A 25,982-nucleotide genomic window follows, 5' to 3' on the forward strand; every position below is an offset into this window, starting at 1 on the left:
ATGTAATAATGATACTAATAGTCTTGAGAATACTGTAACACATCGGCAAAACAAATGGCCTATGTCCTCTGTAAATTCTTCTAATTTGCAATTATTTTATAAACTCTTGCAAATTGTTTGCCCCCTCCATGGAAGTAGAAAGAATAGCAGACTATTAGGCAGATAAAAGGAGGCACAGAAAACTTTTGTCCCATGTGATCAGACTGGGTCAGGTTGCATTAATGTACAAGATTGAGATGTGCTCATTTCATCCTTTTAAAATAAAAGATAAATGTTTCCTTTCTTTGTTACGCAGCAAAGGTATTCCCCAAATGTCCCTTTTGGAAGCACATTTCATCGGAAATCGATCCAATGCCTCTCTAGGAGAAAAAGAAACCTATTCAACATGCCTTTCAGTGCACTATTCAGCTAATGCTATTTTTTTCTGAAGTCTGAACTGGCTGGACCTTGTTAAATTCAGCTCCGTGCAGTTCCAGCATGTATCAGTGCCATAATTCACAGATACTTGAGCAAGCTGCCCGATGCTTTAGATTCTTGTCTCAGTCACGGTCTATTTAGAAAAAATCCTCAGACATCATTCTACAGAAGACCGGTTCTTACAATTTTCACAAATTGCCATCCTTAAAGACTTGGTTAAAATATTTTCCACCTGTAAAGGACTCTAATCCAGTGGGTCTTGAACTTAATATATAGGATTCCTGAAGCTGACCATCAAAGTCTCATTGTTGCTCTTCTTTTTGAGAGTCTTACTAGTGGTTTCTGACATTCTTTCTCTCTCTATGAGAGTCTTTTGATATGATAGTCTCTGGAACATCTTATAACTGGGTATACTGTGGGTATATTGAGATGCTGCTGGACAACAAGAAGCAACATGCTTCAGGGTCATAATTTGATTATGATTTTGTCTAATATATTATTGATACAAAGACAAAAGGTCTTTTATTTCACCTAAGTCCAAGAGGTGAAATTAAGTAAAATAAGGTCCTGCCATGTCTGTAATCCATGGATCCGTGCCTGGGATCCATTGATACATTCTAGTCTTAGGATAGAAGTTTGGTTTAAAAGGGCAATGGTTTAAAATGGGCAATTTTTTCTTTCATTTGAAATCATCCAAGGGTAGTGAAACCTGCAGAGCCTGTACTTCTAACTTAACTGAGACTCCTCTTTCATTCATAGTAATCATGAAATATAGCCAGTGCAATGTTGACCTGTTCTGGTAAAATTTCATGCTGAAATGTAAAATGTAAAATTCAGATATTAATCCAGCTGCTAGTGTCCTGGTTCAGCATGGACAAGAAATAGGGTTTTGTCCTCTAAATCTAGTCATTAGCCATTGTTTGATTGAAAAATAATTAACGGAAACTTATTCTCTTTTCCCATGTATATTTGAAATAATAATACCATAATTATGTAAAGGTTTCACTCTTTAAACAGTCCATTAAGCTTTTTCCTGTCCTAAAAGGACTTAATTTTACAACTTATAAAATTGATAGTGAGTTGTGGCCAAAGATAAGATGACTGAAAATTTGGAGTTAAAATTGACAGATGCTTAGCTTTTTAAAGTAGCATATATTTTAATTACAGTCTGAACTTATAATTCTGTTTCTGTGCTTGTGTGGTATTTGTACATCATGCATATTTTCTTTGTATGGGGAATACAAAAAAAAGTTTTTAATTTAATAGTCATTTTTTTTGTCAGGTCTGTAAGATTTTATATTAAATAAACCAAATGGGATTTGTTGTATGCCGGCTTATCTTTATGAAAGGGAGTTTTGTACTGCACAAATTAAGGAAAAACAAGATTCAGTGTCCATAGGCTGTTTTCTGTCTGTTTGTTTTTCCCCCAGAGTTTAAAGCATTGGAGATTTTGCATTAAACAAGAAAATGACTGTACAAATGAAACATGATTCAGACACCGCTTCAGTCTAGATCATGTAAAAATTAGGTAGCTTTATACTTAATGCTGCTGAGGTAATAAAGTGGATTCCCTTGTCAAGGGGCAGTGTTTCTACTTGAAGAATGGAATTCAACTATATCTTTAAAAATAACCTCCACCCCCCATGGAAAAAAAAAAAGCACACCAAGCAAAAAAAAAAAAAAAAAAAAAAAAAAACCAAAAAAAAAACAGAAAGAAAAATATATGCAGATACAGAAACTGCTTCTGTTGTTCTCTTTTCTTTTGTAAGATTTTATTCTTCTCTTCTATTTCTGTTCATGACTGTTTCTGCACTTAGATTACACCATTCTTTGAATAGACCCTTGACCCTTGAACAGTTTTTTTTAAAAAAACTTAGGTCTGCTGCTTGTTCTTGTAGTTCTGTCATTATTTGGAGTAAAAGTTACTTGATAATTTTTGCAATTTAAATGCTAAACTGGAGCTATGCATTCTTGTATGTACTAGCAGAACTCCATAATTTCAACATCAGTCATTTGGGGAATCCTGAAAATCCATTTAATTTCATTTACAATCAGCTGATAAGAGTACTCACCAGATTTATTGCTTATAAGAAGTAATTATTTTGTAGAATAATCTCATATTAAGAGATTGTTTTGACAGTTTTAGTGGTGATGAGGGCTAGCCTTTTGTAGACCTCAGCTTACTTATTTGTTGGTCCTGAATTTTTTTTTTTTATTATTATTTTTTTTCCCCCAGAGAAATTGACCTGAAACATTCACACACTTACTTTAAGTATATTTCTTATACTTTCTCCTATGGAGTTTCAAAGTCTCTATGGATTCTGTGGCATTGCATATGGTATTTTTTTCATTGTTAAGAGTTTTTTGTTTGAAGAATTTTAAAAAGTTAAAATGCCTCCACAGCATTATTAGGAAGGATCATCAGGAGGACAAGTGAAATCTGTTTTAAAAAGTAAAAATGTCTCCAAGACCCAAACTGGCTTTACCCTTTTCCTAACAGTTGCATAGGAATTGAATTTCTAATGGGAAGAAAAGAATCATAAATAAATGAGTCATCATGCTTTACCTAGTTCATCACATCAGATATTCTAAAGGTTTAACTTATGACAATGTAGCATCCATTTGAGTGTCCAACAACAACACTTTAAAATACTTCATAGATAGTCTTAGATTATTTGTCTTCCTGGTAGGATCTTCCTGAAGTTTTTTTAAATATGATTGTAGTATATAAAGCTTAACCTTTTTAGCTCTAATGCTCTTGAAGATACTAAATTAGTAATTTGTTATTAAAAAGAAATGCCAGTAACTTCAAAATATGAATTTTAATTGGTTCTAAACAGATTTGCTCAAATATGAGGATGACCATTTTTATGAGAAATGTAATTATTCTATTAAAAGGTACAGTATAAAATAATTAGAGATTTGGTTTTAGTATGCAAAAACAAACAACTGATTTACTGTAAAAGACAAGATTCTTAATAACATTGTTTGAACTATATCTTGAATTATGATTTGTATTTTGAATCCTTTTTTAAAACATCTATTGTGCAAGCTTATTTCAGAAGTTCAAGATGAGAAGACCAAGTCATGTTTATTCATCCACAAACAGATATCATCCTAAAACTTTGTGCCCAAATTTTGGGTTGAATTTGAATTACCAGATTTTTTCATTTTTTTTTGCATTGTTGACCGTTTCTTGAGTTTTGGAGTGTTCCTGTTGGAAGAACAGTTTACATGAGTAAAATTAGCAATATGCATTCCATAAAATGTGTTTAAATAATGCAAATGCAAAATAGATATTTAAAATGGGATTTAAAGTTAAATGAAGATGTGTAATATCGCTCGTCTGTATCATTTTGTTTACCCAAAATATTTTTTGGTGGTTCATGGTGTAGTAATGACCTGTAGTGTATTTTGTGATCTTTTAAAGGAAACATGGAGGTAGTCTTAAAAATGTTACTAAAACTTTTGAATTTGTAGCATGATATAGTGATGCAAAGTTAATTCTTCTTTCTAACTGTTGTATAAATCTAGCTTTTTTGTTTTGTTTTTAAGAGCTAAACATAAAACGAACAAACAAAAAACTTGCATTAATATTGTATTCCATCTAACAAAGCTCAAAACTGCTCTGGACTGAGGACCTGTGGGCAGTGTTTGGAACAGCCTGGCTGTGGATGGTGCAATGATCCAAGTAATACTGGAAAAGGGCAATGTTTGGAAGGATCATCAAGAGGACCGATGAAGCTTGTTAGCATGCATTCTAATGAAATGGCACTTGACGCTAGTCTTTGCCCAAAAGAGAAAAACTATGAGTGGTCTTTTATCCAGTGTCCAGGTAAAGTCTGCCGATTTGTTTTTATCTTCCATTTTTAATAATTATTTTTTGGTAGTAGCATTCCTGAGCTTATGATATGAATAAAAGCTTCTTTGCTTAGACACATCAAAGTAATGTCTTTATTTTGAGGAATACAGATAATATGTGCATGGGATAGATGTTTTTCCAAAATATTTCCTAAAGTTTCTTTTCTGTCTATATCTAGTGAACACAAATGTGCTCAGTTTTGTACACATGTATGAAATTTAATACATTTTTTACATAATATTTTAATACATTTGATAGTTTAATCAAAATTGTTATTATTTGTCCTTATTTTGTCCTACACATCTTGAAATCCAGCTGTATTGATTCAGTTTTTGTTCTTCTATCTTCCATATCCATCAAAGGGTTGCAGTTGCAGAGAAATAGGCCAACTGCTGATGGCTGGAGCTTCCTGCATCCCAACCGCTCACACCAAGGTTCAGATGGCTGTGAGAGAGCATTGCGGGGCTGCCAAGTGTCTGAGCTGTGCTTCCAGATTAGTTTACTCCTTAGATGTAAATAGTATGTTAAGACTACAAAAGCAGACATATGTTATAACATTCTAATTTTTGAGCTGATTGGAAAAGTAAGCAAGACATCAGGTGCTTTAAGATGGTGGAAATTGTGCTTTCTGTATGGAAATATCCAGATCCTGAAGGCAGGGTAGCTGCATCAGTGCAGAAGTGGGAATAAATGTCCAGCACACAGTGGAGTTGGACAGACCTCCAGTGTGTTTTTATTTTTAGAATAAATCTTCTAATTTTGACAAAGTGCTATTTTTCCAGCAAGCATTCCTACTGCTGGTAAATATTGAAGCTGGAGCCTTTTTAAGATCAAAACTTTTTTATTCACAGCCAAGGATGCATACAAGTTCCACTTCAGTATAAAAAACAAAATAACCACAACAATGAATCACACACCTAAAACACACACACACCAAAACCAACTATTACTTCTATGAGTTTGTAAGAGGCAAATCCTTCCAAAGGCATAGAATTAAAATTTCCAGCTGATGTGAAATTTCATTTTGATATAGGCTGTCGGTTTTGTTTCCGTTTTCTTACAACATTAACTATAATAGATTTAACAAACATAATTTATTCTTAGCCCAGCAATCTGGAAATGTTCAGTTGATGTACTTGAAATATAATAAAATCGATACTAAATCTGTATAAAATACTGAGCAGTTTGTAGGTTTGGAAAATAAAAATAAATAGGTTATAACATTTACTTTGAAGATAATTCTGCAACATGATGAGCAATTGGCTAAACCATTCATGTTTTTATATAAATGATGTAATGCATGTTTATATATAAATAATATATTTATATGTGTGGGGAAAGTAAGGACATATTATATATGTCCTGTATAAATATTTAATCTCCATGCTTTTTATAGTGTCTCAGGGCAACTATTAGTGTTTAAAACTGGTATTCAGAAGTTCTTTTTTTTTTTTTTTTTTTTTTCCTCTAGAAAAGTAAAGGAAAATGAATAACGTTGGGAGTTTTCATGAGAATAGCAGCTTAGGAAGGACGTGAACTTGTCCAAGTTTTTCTTTAACAACTACAATTCTCCTCTGAAAGCAGTCTCAGTATTGTAAATTGTTTCTTCTTAGTTTGCTAGTTGAAGTATCTTAACACCAGATCCAGATTGTGATGCAGTGTTTTTTTTTTTTTTTTTTTTTTTTTTTTAATGTATTTTCCTATTAGGAAATGTTTTTTAAACTATAATTATCAATGGTTGTCAGCATCACCAACCATTTCAACACAGAGATCATAAACAAATTGGACATGAAATTGCTTATCTCAAGGGAACTGCACTGAATATTCAGCTAAATCACATCTGTATGCATGAAAAACTTACCCTCTTGCTGTCATTGATGTATGTTAAATTACTTAAGCAAAAAATGTGTGTTTAAAAGGTTAACCCTGTAATTTTACAACAGTCGGTTTTGCAACAGTCATTTTGCAGCATCTCATTTATTTATTATTTTACTTTTTAAATACTGTGCCATCAGTGTGATTGCCATCTTGTCTGCATCACAGAAAGTTGTGCAATTCATTTGACTTTTTGCCTTCCTTGATAATATGATAAAGGAAAAAATACAGTATTATTTTTAAAATGGTGTATCATGTAAATTATAAACTGTATTGGTCCTTGTTGTATATAACTTAACGGTATACATTTTCAATTTCATTTAAACTCTGCTCCGTTTTCTTGTGCCTTAAGAAAATGCATGGCTTTCCTGCTCGTATATTATGCTCTTAATATTATGACTTGCAGTAAAATGAAATTCACCGTCAAAAATGTGATTAATAAAGATTACTTTTATATATCCTTTAAATAACACCCAAAAAAATGCATATATACAAAGGTAGTCATTAGAGTAGAAATAAAATAGAAAAAATAGAATTACAAATCAATGTCTGACTACTTAAATATCAGAAGCTGAACATTATCCTGATGTTATTGATACTTTCTTAATTAGGTAATCTTCTTTTACTCTAATTACACTGATTTTATGCAAAGAATATCTGTTCTCTGAGTAAAATAAGGATTTTGCAGTTAACTTTTACTTCTGTGCATCTCTGCTGCTCATCTTCAGGACCTGTTTGCATATGCAAATTTGGGGTAGCATGTAATGATATGATGAACGGATTTTCTTTTGATCACATTACTCACTTTTAATTGATATTGCTCCAGAATCTGATAGACTCTGTCATTATGCATGTAGTATTTGAAGGCAATAAATCAGTTTGTGCAAAAGAGCTGGAAAAACAAACAAAACCCTGGTGTTCATTCTAACCTGAAAAAGTATACTATTATCCCATTTTTTAAATTCATATTCTTAAATACATTGCACAAGGTTCAAGTCAACAAGTTCATAGTTTAAAGGGTTCAAGCCAAAGTTACTGTATGCCTGCGACAGTTACACCAATAATGGGATCCTCTTATCTAAATTATATTACTTTCATCAAGTTTAGATCCCACAAAATGGTATAGATTTGATTTGGAAAACAAACAAACCAAAAAACCAAACAACAACAGACACAACCACAAAAATAATTCCCCCAAACCAAACACAAAACACCACTAACTAACAAGAAACAAGTGTCCTATTTATTTTATTTTAAACTGTGATCAAAGATCACATTTAAAATCTAAAAATCTACATTTAATGTAGAAGACATTAAGAAGACTCATGCAAAATGGAGCTGTTCATGGTATTTTCTTGTAGCTTTTTCTGAGAAAGGTATTAAAGGGTGTAGAAACTATGCCTGGAGGTAAACACCAGAAAATTGTCTAAAAAGCAAGCATTCTTAGGAATAAGAAAGAACAAGAAAAATTGTATTTTGTAAAGAGATTTAGCCCAAACCGTAAAACAAAACAAAAGAAGCAAACAACAACAAAACAAATGCCCACCCCCTTGAAAACAACAAAACCAACTTATTTTCCAGTAGACCAGAAATGTTGGATTTTAGTCTACACGATCTTATAGATACATAAGAAGAGATTCTAAATTTAATTTTAACAATTTCTGAGCCAAGCCTGACAAGGATTGTAAATATATTAAGTTGTAAAATTCTAAACCAGCTCCAAAAACTTATAAGTCATGCTGTGAGAACCACTTTTATTTCTAACCAAGGCACCACTAAATGTGACTTTCAGATTAAAAATCCAAATTACAAAAAAGAGTAAACAGAATGATCATACCTGCCCTCTGCAGAGTCTTACACACCCTTCACCAGTAGGGATTGACAGGCTTGACATAATCTGACACTTGACAAATTGCTGTAATTGACAGATTGCTAATCTGCTGAGCACTGTGAGCTCTGAGGTCCTGCCAGTACAGAGAGGTTGTCTTGGAAAACTCCGCTCCTTCAGCCAAGGCCTGGCAGCAGGATCAATCGTTCTGGCAGAGTTTGCATCATGGTTTGCTGCAGTAGTGATCAGTGTGATCAGTGCTTTCTGAGAGTTTGTGGAGCACTGGACCAAGAGAAAAGATGTGATGTTACAAGATCAGTGATTTCCAGAAAATCACTTTTGACAGAAAGCTTAATTATGTCTTTAGGGTCAGACATAAACTGTGTCAATGGGAGTCCAGTTTCTTCTACTTTCACCAAAGTCAATCTACTAGACTGCCTAGAGACTGCAAATATTCGATGTGTTTCTGATGTCTTAAAAGCCCCTTATTGTACCAAAGCTAATGAGAGGAACAGAACTGTTACAAATAGAATGATCCTTGGTTAATTTTTTTGTGTATCCCCTCTCCTCAGTACATTCATGTGCGAGTTGTGATTTTCTTCTTTGCATTAACATTTCAGGTTCTTCACAAAAGCTTGTGTGTAGGTAGGGGTTTTCATTTGGTCTCAGTTAGTGGCTTACTGCCTCTTAACAGATTTCTTAAGTGGTTAGGCAGCATTTTAAAGCTATGTGGGGTGGATTCAGCCACCCACAATAGACTTTCTCACAACCCTTGAGCTCACAAGTCACCATGTTATCAACTTTTGTGGTCTTCAGTGAATTTGTCTTGTCATAATGCTATTTTGAAGAAACTTTGTGTCAAACTATAAATATTTATATGCTAGTGATCAGTCAGCTTTAAACTCCTCAGAATTACATTCTTTTGCATTTTTGTAATAACACAAGAATGATTTTATTCCAAAGAGCAATCTAGTAATGATTTTTTAAATGTTATATTCTAGCTTGCCAGTGTAATGGCCACAGCACCTGCATCAACAGTAATGTTTGCGATCAATGTAAAAACTTAACAACAGGAAAACAATGTGAAACATGCATGCCAGGATATTATGGGGATCCCACTAATGGAGGACAATGTACAGGTAAGTTGGTTTGCTGGCAGAAAAAAAGAAAAAAAAGAAAGAAAAAACAATTTATGTAATGTGGAATTCACTTTTTCACTTTTCTTTAAAGGTTAAATGTTGGTTTGATACCAGATATGTTGATAAGATAAATTAATAATTTAAAATCCAGGTTTATATTTTTAAAAGAAACTTTGCATTCAGAATCCTCAGTTTGCAGTTCAATTTGCATGCTCTACAAACAAGACAGTAATTTAAAGATGCTCTCTTAGGCAAAAGAGGAACAAGAAACTGTCATGTGGGCAACACCTTAAATTATGGTACTTCAGAGGGGTATCATTTATTTGCATGTAAACAGTCCTCATAAAAATAAGAATGTACAAGTGAAAATCGTTATCTACAGTAATACATGGTAGCATTCATTTAAATCAATGTATGATGTTAATGGAAAAATAATGAATTCAAGAGACCATCAAGTCTTATTCATGCACAGTTTGAACAGCATGGTATACTGGGGATTGTATGTTACTCTAACCTTTTAAATCTATTTGGTTTTAAAATCACAACATTGGAGGATTCTCCTTGAAGTGAAAGAATGAAATCCCATAATCGAGATAATTTTTGTATATTGCTGTTGGGCTGCTTTTTTACTTGCATGGTTGATTTTAAAGTTGACAGTAACTCCTTCACTAATAGCTAAATGGGGGTATGGGAATATTTTTAATATGAAAACCTAATAAGGTAGTTGAGATTTAATCTAGTAGGTAGCTAGACAATTTTCTCCTGTGACTTTTTCTTCTCTGATATTGAAGTTTATTTAACTGGACCTTTATTTCTTAAGGAATATTTATTCATTTAAAGGGTTCACTTGTTCCTCAGCACTTTAACATGCAGTAGTCAATGCATGAAGCTGCACATCTGGTAAACTCAAGCACGGTATTTTAAAAGTGTGTTCAAGGGGATGGAAAGATTAATGTCTATCCCTATTGGCAGTTGCACATTTTGGTGGTGCTTTATGAAGCTTTAAATAATTCTTAATAGTTCTCTTATTTCCTGAAGTTGACAAAATGTTCTTTTGCTGTCTATAGTACCTTTATGGCAAAATGACTTATTACTATAGCTTTTATTCTTCAGGGATACATTAGCTATCTAACCAAATAAGCATTCCATCACCTTTACTGAATTATGTGTAGTGCAATAATGGCTAAAATCAATTTTTAAGACCAGTAAAATCATAAATTTTACAACTTGTTTTTTCAGCCCTAGGTAAGAGTTCATATTTTTATTGGTAGACATGATTTTAACAGGAGTCACTTAGATTAAATTATGCTTTAAAAATAAATATGATAATTATTTTGAGTCTTTAGCTGCATTGGTATTATTTATCAGCATTATATTTTGAAGTATAAAGCCCATAAAACTGTTTAAATCTTTATACCATTTTGATGAATCCTGTCATTATGAACTTAGATGTTCTTCAGTACCATGACTTTTGTCTCTGTGATAGTGGTGCCTAAATTGCAAGCCTGGGATTTCTGCAGAAAAAATATTAGTGATCCATAGGGAGCAATCAAAACAGTTTTACTTGAATTTGAGGATTTTGGAACCAATTGTCTCTTCATACTCTCTTATTCTGCCACTTTTCACTGCTGCTGCCTGCTAAGTTTCTGGTTGGACCTTTCCAACATTTCTTTTCTACTAAGTCTCATCCTTCAACAAAGAAGGGTTGAGACTTCCTGAGCATGTGGTGCATTTTTCCCTATGTGGAGCTACTGAGATATTTCTTTGAGGATCCAGATTGGAAACTTTTAAAAGGAATGACATGATAATGACTATAACTCTTAAAGAACATTGTGATATTATAATATTCTTCATATAAATAACTGCTACAGTTACAAGGGTGTGACTTGGTTATGAATTGAAGAGCAGTTGAGGCTGAGAGAATAGGTTGTACTCAGTGTCTGTAGCTGAGAGATAAAGCGGTGTATGCTGGGAGAAAAACTAAAAAACTTTCACAACATACTTGTGTATGTCAAAATATTTTTCTTCCTGAAATGACAAAAATACTCATGTATTCCGTAAATTCTTCTGTTGTACTGATAGGTAAAATTGGACTTCCCTACTTTGACTATCTAAACTATAGATTTAGAAGGTTTTCAAGAAAAGCTTGCTATTATTTTATAGGGTGGAATAGTCTTTGTTGCTCCTTGCATCTCTTATCTTAAAGGAGTGACAAGGAGATACATAAGAAATTTTTAAGTCCCTGAAAAACATTTTTTCCCCTCAGCTATTCCAGTTCGTTCTTAACCCCTTTTTGTTTATTTTTTCTAGGAAGTCTAGAACATTTAAAAAAAAAAATTTCCTCATGTCCCATTTGAGGTACAATTTCGGAAGCATAAATATTAAAATTCAGTAATACAAAATTAATTGTTAAATATTGATGGATTTTGAAAATAAAACAGCTCTAAACGTAGATGGAACAGATGTTATCTTGCTTTTAGTGATTTGTCTCAGTGTTGTATTTTCTTCAAGCTCTGGTTCTTTTGTACTCTATATCTGGGAAATGTGCAACAGTTTTATATAAATTTTAGAAAAAATAAAGTAAGATGTGTACTACCAACTACAGCATAAAGTAACAGGAGAAAACAGTATGGGAGATTACTTGGAACAAATTTGTGTTGTCTTGACAAAATTATTAGCATTATTTTCAAACTTATTAATCATCTACTTAGTTGACAATGTTAAAAAAAAAAATTACTCTAGCTGCTTATCATCTTGTCATTTTCTTTATGCAAGGTATTTTTCAAATTAGTCTTTAAATGTATGAGATGCCAGGAGAGAATTCTTTACAGTAACATATGGCACACACTGTGAATATATAATACGTTTAATAATAAGATAACTTAAGCTCTTTGCTGTATTGCCATTTTTTCATAAAGTGATAACATCCCAAACAATGTTCAGTTTTCCCATAATTGAACTGCTATTGCTGTTGCTTTTGCAGTAGGAGTAAAGCTGTGAGTACCAGCACATTGGGAACATTGTGTTTTAACTCCCACTGTTCTCTCTCTGATCAGCCTTAAAAACTATGGAGTTTAAAACGTTAAAAAAAGTTTTGTAAAAGCCCCCTATCAGATACTCTGTAAGAGTGAAGTTTTTAAAGCAAGTCTGTAACATTACAGGATTAACTCTTCCTCTTCTGTCATACAGTTGACATTTTTAACATTAAAGGCAACAGCTTCCACCCACATTTGATTTGTAATCATTGTTTGAAAATTTGAACTTAATTGTTTCCAGGAAAAGTTTATATATTTATTTAACCGGATCTCCAGATTATTAGTAAAACTAAGCACACTTCTGGTGAACGTGCACTGGGTGTACATCAAGTCAGTAGTATCCCCTGGAGGCAGGTAAGAGGTCTGGGTGCCTTTTGTGTTCCTCCAGTACCTGGAGTGTGAAGGGCAGAAGAAACGTGAGCTTATCTGCTGTTCTGAAGTGTGTCTCTGAGAGAGCAACTTGTATGTTGTCTGCTTCTTTTGCACATTGTGTAAGTCAGTGCTTCCCACCTATATTTATTTATGCTCATGTTTAGCTATGATTATATGTGTATATATATACATATATATATGTACATGTATATAAACCCTGGATTTTTTCCACATAAACTTAGGCATCTATTCATTAGATATATCACTTTCATTAGACATTAGACATATCACTTTCACTTATCTCAGGAGGTTTAAAAAAGACAAAGATAGGCATCATTAAAAGACTAAGATCTTAGACTCAGTTCCTAGCTTTAACGCACCTTGAGCTAAGTGAACTTGACCCAGACAGTAAAATTGTTTTCTAGATATAATTTCTGTTTACTTTTATTTCTGTTGTTTAAATGAAGTAAAAATAAATCTTATCCGTTACTTGTTGATACCTAAGCTTTATCTGCAGTAACAGAAGGGAAATCAGTGGTGTTCAAATCCTGCTGATCAATGAATATGATTATTCTGCTGAGTAACTGACATCTGTGTTTTATATGTTTGTTTATTTTGAGAGAAGAGTCTGAGGAATGGCAGATGTCTTGACTTCTGGTGTCTATGGAAGTGATAAAGATGTTAAACTCATGGCAACTAATTGAAAATTGTCCCCTTGGTTTTTAGGTTCTACCTAACTGTGAAAGATGGCCAGATTTGCAGATTGCTTTTCCTCTGGCACTGTCTAACAGCAAATAGCACCTGTTCAGCTACAGCAGCCTTTGTAACACTTGCATTTTCTTCATGATAGTCCATGCAAGAACTGCAAATGAAAAACCCAGGGTCATATTTGTCCTGAAAATCAGGGGATTCAGAATTTTACCTCCTTAGTCAGCATATACTGAACCTTCAGTAGTCAGCAGGCTAAACTATGTGCTCCTTGGGGAATTTAGGGGTCAAACTCAAGAATGAATTCCACTCCCAAAGCTGTGAGCCCGATGCCTTAGAACTGAAATCTCATTTTGTAGCCTGCCCTTGAAACTTTCTCAGCCTCTGATATCCATCACTGGTATCGCTCCCAACATCTGTTAACAGTGGTTCTCAACAAGGAACCGTTATATAGACTGTCATTTTGATGAAAATATGTGGGAATTATTATAAACTGAGATAACCAAAGAAACGTAAGATACACAAACTCAATAAAATACATTTTAAAGAAAGAGAATTGATTATTTCATACAACCTCTACAAAATTAGATGCCTGTAGTTGGAACAAAATTACTAAAATAGAGCTAGTTTAACTACTATGCACATATCCTTGTTTATTTCATTTGTGTTAACCTTCTGCTGTGACAACAAATTGGCAACATGTCCTGAAGCATGGTTTTTTTTTTTTTTTTTTTTTTTAATTTAACCTGTGGTTGGTTTTAATAACACAAAAGCTGCTTTCTTAGCTGTTAATTCAAAGACATTCATCCCATTGAGCCTGGCAATCACGTAAAAGTGCTTATTGTAGTCAGGTAAATTAAAATCAAGGTGGAGTTTTGTTATAGGTGGCATGTAGATTATTGCTAAAGGACTTCAAGAAAAATGTAAAAAAAAAAAAAAAAAAATTGTCCATTTTTACAGTGTTTTCTCTCTTGTATCTAAATTTACAAAATGAGGAAGGTGTGGTGTATTCAGCTGCACAAGTCCAGTTAGTATGAGTAGGGGTCTTGTAGTTTGTGACTGAGTTTAAGCTGTCTTCTATCACTGATGTCAACGATGCTTTTCCCAGAGGAAAATACCATACAGAAGTAGTAGAAGATTCATTGTTATTTTCTCTTCAAAATGTTTGTTCCAGTTTCGTAGTGACTCTGTTTGGGCCACAAAGCCTAGAGTTTAGATACTTTTGTCCAGTGTTGTCCATAAAGGTCAGCACCTGTGCTTTTGTAAAACTACTGGGGGGATGAGGAAGGAAACTCCATCAGTATGTAGAGTTTGGTCTATTAGAATTTGTTAGAACTGTGGTTGGGATATTCAGTGTATAACTCCATATCAGAAAAGAGAAAAGTTTGTGAATTCTACTAATGTTGAAGAAAGCTATAAATGTGGTCTTCTATCTTCTACCACAGAATCCTGTTTTCAAAAATCTTCTACTCCAAACTCACATTCAAAGAACTTGGGTCTTATGTAAGGCAGGACTAAGAATGAGGACAAAATGCTCTTAACTTTTATGTTTAGTAAAAACAAATACAGAAAGCATAAATGAACACAATATCCTTGACTAGCCATAAAACCAGCATTTTCTTCTGTATCTTCCTGAAGTAAAATTAGAAGTGAATGTATTTTGATGGGAGATTTTGATGTCTTTGGAACTAGTGGCACAGCAACATGGAATACAGAATTTTTATACATTTTTTTTTCTATTTAGCAATTTTAATGTCTAATGTATAGACAACTACATTTATGGAATTCACTGATGTTTTAAAGATTGTGGCTTTTGGCATTAAATGGTACAAATTGTAGAGGAAACTTTGTACTGGGTGAAATTTTATGTTCTTGAAGCCTTCTTTTCATAGTGACTGGGTCTGTGTATTAAAAATTAATAGCATCTTTGAGTGTAGGCTCTTTGTGTTTATTCATATAAATAACAGATATTCAGTTGATTGGAGGCTTATGATTCAGATGCCTATGTAAATTAAGTCACTATATAAAAAATGTGGGAACCAGTCAAAAAAGAGTATGATTGATAAAGCCAGGCTGAGTTCAGCACTGGAATATGGACCAAGTTTTAAAAAATACCCAGTTCCACTCTTTGTTTTGTACCTTGATTTCTAAGAAGCAGTGGGTCACAAGTTCACAGAAAAAAAAAAAAAAAGTGATAAGCTGGAAATTAAAATTTTTCAGAAAAAGAGAAGCTCACACATGCTGCTAAATTCCAACAGAAATCATGTTCTTGTTTGTCTGATGTAGGCAAAATAAATGAAGGATTGGACAAACAAGAGGGCTGTCAAGAAATACCATTTTACTTTAGGGGTTTTAATTTTAATTTTCTTGAAGTTTTCAGTGGAGATAACGCGATGCCAATTACCTATTTTATACAATACCGTATTGTGGAATAAACACAGTATTAACTTAAATACTGTAATTTGCTTTTTTAGCAAATATACCTACTAAATTTTTAGTAGGTAAAAGGCTTAACTATGAAAGATAATAAAAACAGATCATAGTATAATAAAGCATTCAAAAGAAGCTCAATATTTTGGTTTTTGTAGAGAGACAGAACAAGTACTTTTTTTTTTTTTTTAAAGGCATTTTCCCCAAAAGGTGATTTGAAAATTTGTTCTGTTCATGTAGTGAATACTGTTTATTGATCAGTATTATGCAAGCGAGTCTGAATGCTGAGTGAATAAGATGCCTGTACTTTGTTTTATCTATGAATTTAAATTGAATTAACTCCAAACATATTCCAAATAAGTCCTGCACTACTAAAGCAGAAGAAAATCAGATTGCCATAATAAAAAGTTAGTTGAGGAATTGAGAAATAAACCTCTTTAATAAATTTATTTTCCATTTTTCTTTGGCTGTGCAGCAAAATGTGCTAAGCAAAATTTTCAAAATGCTGTTAGTCATTGAATATACTTACCATTTTCTTTTTGCTTTGTTGTAGATTAGAACTGTATTATAAAGTATGTTTTCTAACATAATTAATGGTAAATTAAAAGCAAAAATTCAGCTAAAAATAGGAAGCTTTTTATAGAATAGATTTGTATTCCGTAACCTACTTATGCTCAAAATAATCCTAGGTTTAAGGACCTGGAGTTACACTTCAAGGAAAATGCCTTCCATCTCTAAACCTTTTATCAAACACTGAAATTCCACTTTTTGTTTGTTTGTTTTCAGCTAATACTCAACTGTTTAAATTTGATTTTCCTTACTAGATCAGGATATGTGTGTTCAGTGGAGTGGTCCAGTTTTAGGAACAGTTTATGATTGCTGTTGGAAAAGTGTGTGCTTGCACAGAACTGCTAGCTGACAGCGTAGTGGGTTGACCCTGGCCAGCAGCTAAGCATCACCCATATCTTAAGTATCTTAAATAGTAATAAAAAGTGTAGTAATAACTTATGCTATATATATCTATTTAAGTAGCAGACATTTTGTTCCTATACAGTAATTTAGCATGAGAATTCAAGCTAATTAATGAAGACTTAGCACTTTTATAGATATCATAGAGTTATGGCAGTTTGATTTACATTACATCACTTTATCTCTGTGTAAATCTGACTGTTTTTCAAATATTAGCAGTAATTCTATTGCTTTCATTGATGAAACCCTATTACTTTCATCAAGTCCTGCGTGCTATTGTGTAGCCTAGTTTCTGGCAATGATGGATGAGTTGCCATGCATTCTTATTTTTGTATTTTTCAGTTTTACCTGGTACAGATTTATTTTCATGGGTAAGGAGCATTCATGAATCGTATTTTGTGTGTGCTCTTTTAGCTGTGTGAAAAACGTAAAGTGTACAGTCACTGGCTTCCAAAAGATGTTCACAGTGGAGCTAGGCAATTTTCAGCTGTCCAGAAATGTAATGATTTTGTTTGTTAGGTCCTGCCTCTTTTGTGTATTTCAGAATGAAATAAATGTGCATCACTTAAGAAGACATGTTTACCTTGTGTTGAAAGAAATTTCAATAGTTCACATAGGTACTGTGTGTAGGCTAAAAAGATGCTAGCATCTGATTAAGCGTTGACAGTTCTAAGTTTAAGATGACATTTTCTGAATTGCCTTTACTTTATACTCAAATAAACATTTGACTACACCCAGAGTCTTGTTCCAAATGTAATAGAAGTAAAGAAATAAGAAAAAATAGGCATTTTATTTGTTTGTCATTTCTCAATCTACCATTCTAGATTTTTCTAGATGCTGAGAAGGTCATGTTACTCTTGTTACTGTAACCACTCGCAGCTTCTGTATTATTCTCATAGTTCTAAATGCAGAGACTGCAGATCTAACTGATTTGCAGTCAGAGTTTCCAGCATCTCTTTATAATCCTTCCGCAGGAAAATCCTTGAAATATGTCTCTTGACAGCTGGCAAGCCTGACAGGTGACATGCAGCGTGGTATTTTCCATACTGCAATTTTACAGCATAAAATAAATAATTTTCTTATTTATTTATTTATTATCTGGTTATACACCTATCAGTAAAAATTAGAGATGCTACATCAATCAGAGGTATGACAGACAATCCCAGTGTAACAGGAAGCCATGGAGTTACTGATTTGAATCCTTAGACCACCAGCAACACGAAAGAAGAGTAAAGAAGTTGTCATTTTGCACTGAAATGGTCATCCCTGTCCGTAAGACACTTGGAAACCTCCTACAGGCTGTTGAGAAAATAGCTTTTAAGGCATCACACAAATAATTTTCCAACTGTTAGAATGAGGATTCTCTTGAAAAAAAATAATTTGTAATGACATTTCTGTTTGATTGCAGTTGATTCTGCCTTCATTTTCTGAGTGGTAAATGCAATACATTACAATGCAAGACCACATTAGTTATTTAAGTGAAGAAAAAACTTCACCCACAGTTGAATGCATTAAAAATCAGTAGTGTTTTGTACCTCCTAATGGCTAATACAGAGAAATGATTTGCTGACTTCTTTACATTTTGTGCCGTTTTTGTCTGATAAATTGTGCAAGACATTTCTCTTCTTTGGGCTTTTATCCTGAATGACCAAATACACACAAATAGTTGCAATCACCAGTTGTTGATTTTAGTTGTTTTTCTCTTTGCATTGGAATAATTTTTTGACATTTAAAGCCACTATGAATAGTTACTGAGTGGTTTAAATTGTTTTGCTTTTTATACTGCCTTATAATAATCTTTGATTTTTTTTTCTGTTATAATTTAGGATGTTATGTATTCTCTTTAGATAGAGGGGAACAAATAGCAGTCTTTTAGCCAAAAACTTCCTTTCATCAAATTTTCAAAATTGGCAATAGAGAAGCAGCTCTCTTTTTCAAGAAAATTTAAAAATAAAATATACTATGCCTTTCATGTCTGAAAAAGTCTGCTTAAACACATCTCATAGAGGACATGCAACAATGAAGATATACAAACTGATCAGTTTGTGGTTTTCCTTAACAAAACTACAACAACAAAATCAAATAAAGCTCTGGTGTTTTAGTTTTTGAAAAATAAAAGTTTGTCTGTCACATCTGAAATTTCTTATTTTTCAGCAATTCTAACTTTATCTTTTGTTTTCTGTGAAAAAACTCTTCAAAAACAAGAAAACAAAAGTAATTCAAGGAATAACATTTTTAACCTAACAGGTGTTTGAAAGAAACATCTCTCTAAATGTTTATGTGCTTGAAGAACTGGTACTACATATCAGATACAGAGTTTAATTTTTGGCCTGAACTAACTAAACTCACAACTGAATCACCTGTAAAATTCAGTGTAAAAGCTATTTATAAATAAATATTTTATTTTAAAAATAAATATTTTAATATTTAAATTATAAATATAAAAATATAAATATTTTAATATTAATATTTTAATAAATATTTTATTTAAAAATGAAATGATTAAGTAGCAAGAATGAAAAGGAAAGTGATATTTAGGAAATACTGTCCATGGATATTATTCCTGAATGATCCCAAGAACAAGCTATAAAAAAATCCGTACTCTCATCCCAAGTATATATTTATTTGGTATTGGCATGAAAGGGTCAAGTACAGCAAAATTCTCATTACTTTCTTAAGATTCTGTTCAGCTCATAATGAGAAAAAAAGATCATGTGTTTCAGTATTAATCTTCTGGGTTCTGTTTTCATTATCTACTTGAATAAAACAAGTTATGGTTTTCGTTGCTGATGACTAAAGACAGCAACATGTCTTGAGGGTTATGAGGGGTATATCAATGATTGCTTGAGAGGTATTTATTACAAACATTAAAAATAAAAAAGCAGTTCAATTTTCAGGATACATGCTTTAAACAGAAGAAATAATGAAATACAGATATTGCAGAGCTATGTTGCTCAAATGTAAAAATGGATTAGGAATAAATGCAAACCTTTACATGGAGAAGCTTTCTATGAGATTTTGTTGGTGTAACCATAATATGTTTTAGTTTCTGGAACAGAAAATCATCCTGTTTCTTGTTTCTCAGATAAAGCATTTAGCACAGTATCCTTTATTTTAATTTTTATTTTATTTATAAATATGTTGCTTTTAGAATATATGTATCAGTTCAAAAAGCTAAGGAAATTTCACTTTTGCTTTTTAATTGTTTAACTGCATTTTTTTTTTTTTTTCAGCAAAAAGAATAATCATTTTACTAGTAATCAAATGATCTTGGTAGGCTTAGGTCACAGTCAGGTGAAACTGGCTGTGTTTTGCTGTGACTGTAAATACCAGGAAAGAAGTTAAAATCACATTCAGGTTTGGGTGAATTGCTCTTTTTGAATGGGAACATGAGCATTCCCATATCCAGTGGGTTATCCTTTCAAAGATATCCCATTGGTATTTGCCCATCAAAGAAGAGCAGGATGCAATGCAACTGAGAGAACAGATTTGTTGCATATTGACAAAATTACCATATTGTAGTGAGCAGCTAATGTTACTAAAATGGCTGCCCACGTGATTGAGAATATTTTCCTTTTCCAGAACAAATTTTTATGCAATATTGATATGGAAAAACAATGATCAATTTTTAATGAATATGGGGAAAAGCTGACCCTGCTTTAGGTGATTGTGCATGTGTATTATATATGTGGTGATGGTGGTTGCAGAATTTGTGCATATCCTACCTATATAATTCTTAAAGCTATGTCTATTCCTTCTATCTTTTCTCTCTGGCAAGTATATAACAACTATACCATAATATTGCATGAATATACATAAATAAGGTTTTTGTTTATTGTGTGCCCTTACTGGTCTATAAAAATAAAATGCTGTGAGGCGAATGAAAGAGAAAACTCAAGATAAGGCATAAAAAATAGAATAAAATTAGTTATATGTGATAATTAGTCTAATATGACTGGCTTATCTTGAAGGTTAATCATGCCACTATGAAATAATAGTTGCGTTTGACCTGTGTGTGCCTTTTGGAGTGTTTACTATTACTTTCTAATAACAGCTTTCTTTCAACACTTACTTTTATTGCTCAGTACTTCACTCAAGTTCTTTAGCTTTATTTTAATGCTACTCAATTAGTAAGATTGCATAAGCATTGCTGAGCACATCTGTTTGGTTTTATAGCATCTATCTTAAAGATTGGATGGATGTGTTATAAAGTAATTATTGAACGCTAACAGGGTATCAGGGGCTTCTAGCTGAATATACACTTCTAGGAAAAAAAAAAAAAAAAAAAAAAAAAAGGATGACCGGGCAGTTTTGTTATGCTAGTAATGTAAAAACAAACAAACAAACAAACAAAAAACAAAAACAAACAAAAAAACTGGCTCAGAAGGGCAGTTCTCATGTCAGTAGACTAATGGATTACATAAGTGAACGTTTACAGTGAAACTGAGTATGACAATGTTGTATCTAGTATGTTTAAACTTGCAATTTCATACTTAGTCTTGCTGCATGAGAAAGCCCGGACATCCTTTTTTGATACACCTTATGCCTTGCACATTAGCAAAATTAACAAAATATACACCTGAATATTTAATAGCATTATCATAGCTTTCCTTTAAAAAAAAAAACTCATAACAACAACAACGAAGCCAGCAAGGTGTCTTAAAGGAATTTTTAGCTACTGGTTTAATAATCTTTGAAGTAAACAAACATATTAAGTTAAAGTACCATTAGTAGTGAGCTCTGTTTCAGAGAGAACTCACTCTTGCAGCTTTATGTTAGAGATGGGGGCTAAGCAATAAATGTTTTTAAACTCAATTGTCTAAAATGCGTACTTCGTGGAAATGGTGATGGGTATTCTTTAGTTGTCAGCATCAGCAAGAATGTCTATATGCTGAGCTAGCAACTCAGAATCAATTGTGCCGTGGATTTATTATTTAATAAATTCTATAAGGTTGCGATGTTACAGCATGGATTTACTCTACTGGATTATATTGTTTTCACAGAGTCTTTCTGTTTAATTAGAATCACCATATTGTACAGAACAGTAGGGTGAACTGCTATTTGCCTAAAACTAGAATAGTACTTGCTGAGGTGGTTTTTAGTGGTTGTTGCTGGTTTTAAAGCTCTAATGTGACTTCTGTTAATATTTAAAAATAAGATGACAAAAATAGGTTACATTTGTATGTTTTAAGCATATTCATAGGTTATGTATCTTCAATATTTAATGATTTCTTAAAATGGTAGCATGGCAGCTAAGTATTTAAAATAATTGCTTAAAGAAAATCATGTATGCATAATCTTAGTTGGAAAGGAGTTGCAGGTTTGTTTTTTTTTTCACTGAGACCTTGATTCGTAATAGTAGCTGTATCATTTGATATGTACTTATTTTAAAGAAAATTTCATATTTTTTGAGTTATACAAGTTCTACACCAAGGTGTTTAATGGTGGAGTAAATAATGATACATCAGATGCTACCAGTAATGTGGAAAAAGTCCTGAAGTTGAGCCCATTTCACTATTTCTGTCCAAAGGAGAAACATGGATGTACAGTAGTGCACAGTTGCACTTTTGCAACAGCCTTACAACACAGTTATACTCATGTGTAGAGTGTAACATTTATGAAAAAGTATCTAACACCTCTGCTCAAGGAGTGTCAACTGGAGCCTTCTCTAGGCTCCTCCTGAGCCTTGTCTTCTCCAGGCTGAATCCCAGTTCTCTTAGCTCTCTTAATAAGAAAGATGCTTCAGCCCCTTTATTGCCTTTGTGGCCCTGTTGCCATCTTCTGGTTTTGTTTCATTCCTATGAAATTATATTCATGGACTCCAGAGCCACTCTATGAAACAAACAAAACCATTATAGCAGGGGGATGATTGGGAGATTTGTTACAAAAGTGCACCCTATAGCTACAGTAAAATAGTTGACAAGGGTGGCGTTAATGGGATGTTAAATCTTGCCAGTGTTGGGGATCATTTCCAGCACCTACAGAGGACTGAATTTCGAAGGTATACCTTGAACATAAAGTTGATGAGAACTCATTCTTAAAACTCACCCCAGAGGCAGTTTATATAATTTTGAATCACGTTTCTATTTCCTGTATTCATGTTTCTTTGTTGTGGTAATGGTGAATAACTCAGTGGCTCCAAGATACTGCATCTAAAATTTAGAGTTATACTTTCAAGAATAATTCTTTAGCTGATATAATTAAAAAACAAACAAACAAAAAAATGATATAATTCATGTAAATTTTCAAAGTTGATTTAAAGAATGTACACACATTTGGGAAGGAATTTGCAACATAAATGAAATCTCCATCAGAATAGAACAATATATTTTGAATTAAATGTTGTGTCCATATTCTGTTCCTCATTTTTTTTTTCTCACATGAAGTATTAGAATAGCCACAATTCTAATTTTGATGCTTTTTTGGGGGGGAAACATAAGCACCAGTAACAAATTTTTCTGAGTTTTCTGGATTATAATTATTTTGGAAGGTGTAAAGTTGATGCTAATATTGCCTAATAGATCGTTCTAAAATCCAGCAGAAGCTGACATTTATTTTGAGTCTCAAGCTTAACCTTATAATTAAAACCTCTTAGCCCTTTGTGAATAATGAAATAGAGAATGACAGATGTACTTCTTTCCCATGAGAGAAGAAAGACACGGTATGCTATCAATCCCTGTTGTAAGCTAGAGGTGTGATTAATTATTTTACTTAAAATATATTACCCAGTCTTAACTCACTGTTATTATTTAAAATCAGTAGTGTATCGGTATGTAGATTTTTACTTTTATTTTAAACGAGCAGAAAATTCTGTATATTTCAGTTTTAACCATTTGCTTCTCAGATATTCATTTCTGGATTCTAAATACTGAATATGACTTGAATTAGGAGGAAATAGGGAATGTGAACAACAGTTAACACCGTTAGAATGTTACCTTATATTAAACTTGCTGTAAAGCTGAAGCAGGATTTCAGGCTATTCTCTGCAATGAATTACTCTCAGGATAGATTTGAGAGAGAATTAAGATCATTGTGACTTTCTGAAAATGTTTGAGTATGCTGATCCTGTGAATGCTGGAATATGTAGGTACAGCAGTAGAGTCTGATGTACCCTGCAGATAGACCCGTCTCTTCTGTAGCATCTTGTTCCATGGTTCACCTACTGGAACACATCAAAAGTTATAATGGCAATGACACAACAAACAGTTTTCTGTGTTGATGGTATGCTTTTCTTCTTTTTTTTTGAGGGTAGGACCAAAATTTGTCTCCCTATATATATATATATATATATATATATATATATATGTATATGTATGTGTATATATATATATATATATATAAAATAAAGAAAAAAAAATCAGTCTTTAGAATGCTTTTTCCGGCTCTGGAATAATAAGTGATGTTATCTTTTTGTTTGTTTCCACTCTCCCAAACATTTTTTAGAGATGCGGTATGAGTTTTCAAATGCTTTAGCATGTGCCTTGCTTTGACTCCCAGTAGACAAGTTTCCATTGGCTTCAGCAAGACCAGACTTAGACCACAGCTAATGGTTTGAAAAACCTTTTTTCTGTTTGTCTTGGTTAGGAAGCAAAAAAAAAAATAAATTCTCAGAACAATTAACTTGGGCTCAATTACTTATAAGATGAGAGTAGTCTAGGAGTTAACCTTTGTATGATTTGTTAACCAGGATTTGCAATGGATAAGATTTTGGGAGGTTTTCTTCTTCCTTTTGGATCCTCATCTAGAAGCACAAAGATTATTTCTGTTTCTATGTAATTTCTACTAACCCAGCAGATCTGTTTGTCTATGTGTGCTTCATGTTCTAATTTTAAGTCAGTGTCCCAAATGAAATATTTCTTCTTAAGAATTTGATATTATTTAAAGCATAATCATGATAGAGAATGAATCAACTGAATGTCACTTGAGAGATGTGGCAAAGCAGATTCACACTGTGCCTAGTCCAGCATCTGTAAGAAATACAATGTTGTAGAACACTAAGACACAAAAATAGGAAATTTTCCTTGACAGTGTCTCAGATATGTTAATTGATGTGGCAGACAGACCCTGAAAATCAAAAGCAATAATGTGATCCTCCCACCACCTAACATTAAGTAGTGGGAGCCTGGGATTTTCAGTCAGAAATCTCTGCTTCTGTGCAATTCTACTCAGACTCTTAAACCTTTTATTAAATATAAATGAAAAAAAGAGGGAAATATTTGAAATGTAAAGTTTTAAGTAAAGCTTTCATTTTAACTCTTATTTCCTTTTCCTTTAGCTTTAGGGATTTCTTACAAAGAAGAATCCTGATAAATATTTCTTTAAATCAATATTAAAGGTAACTGTCCTTTTTAGCAGAAAAAAAGCTACTTGATGCAAGCTTTAGCTGCAGCTGCTGCTGCTGGGATTTAAGCCTCATTCCTTGAAAACAAATGCATGGGGATTGATAGAGGTGGGACCACATAAAAACAGAAAATGTAAATTTCATTTCTTGTGCTGAGTTCTACCAGCTGAGAATGCTTGCCTCATATGCTTTAAAACTGATTCTAAGGTTTGGCGTTTTTCTACTGGCATTAGACTGTGAAAGATATTGCTATAGCTACAGTTTTCACTATTGAGTTACAGTCCTATCAGAAGAGAAATGTTTTCACTTAGAAAGATTAAACAGAGGGGTTAAAAAACAAGAAGCAGAAGGCTTTGAGTTCCACATGCATTTTCACCAATTTCAGACTCTGTACAGCTATGAGCTGAATTGCTTGGCTGTGTGGTCTGGACTTTTCTTAAAAAAACAAATCAAAACAAACAAAAAAAAAACAAACCAAACCAAAACAAAACAAAAACAAAAAACAAAACAAAACAAAACAAAAAAACATTAGTATATTTGTACATTGTAAACTTTTGTCTCACCCAACCAATACACAGATATCTATACAGTACATAATGAAAAATCTTCTTGAGGTAGGAGATGCCTCGTTGAGCTGATTTTCAAGCATCCTTTCCTGATAAAACAGTAACAGGAACACATTCTTGCCTGGATGTTTTCAGTACAGATGTGGAATCATGGGCAAGGATTTACTTAACGACTCAATATGTTTATGTATACCGGTGCTATCATTTTAGATTCTGTAGTTCTTGACCTCAGGATTGCCTTACTTTGAAATCAAATGTTGGCTTAGGTTGCAGTTTACTGATTAGTAGACATGGATCATATTCAAAGTTCATAGTTTCTTTTGTATTATTGGAAAGTAGGCCAGTGGAAAAAACCCGCAGTGTTGCACAAAGATAATGATATCTATTTTTTTTTTTCCACTGAACATAGTGTAATATTGTGTTGCTTGTGCTGTTGTTTG

The 25,982-nt window shown here is 32.9% G+C and overlaps 1 protein-coding gene across 4 annotated transcripts in view; it reads left to right on the top strand.

Annotated features, from left to right (window-relative positions):
- ATRNL1 (attractin like 1) overlaps positions 1-25,982 on the top strand; it is a 491,394-nt gene that overhangs the window by 124,768 nt on the left and 340,644 nt on the right. For all 4 annotated transcript variants that reach the window (XM_032190853.1, XM_032190854.1, XM_032190850.1 and 1 more), the window contains exons 18-19: positions 4,034-4,252; positions 8,984-9,121. In XM_032190853.1, the coding sequence (XP_032046744.1) occupies positions 4,034-4,252; positions 8,984-9,121 (357 nt within the window). The remainder of the gene's footprint in view (positions 1-4,033; positions 4,253-8,983; positions 9,122-25,982) is intronic.

The sequence above is a fragment of the Aythya fuligula genome, chromosome 7 (assembly GCF_009819795.1).
Source record: "Aythya fuligula isolate bAytFul2 chromosome 7, bAytFul2.pri, whole genome shotgun sequence".
Classification (NCBI taxonomy): domain Eukaryota; kingdom Metazoa; phylum Chordata; class Aves; order Anseriformes; family Anatidae; genus Aythya; species Aythya fuligula.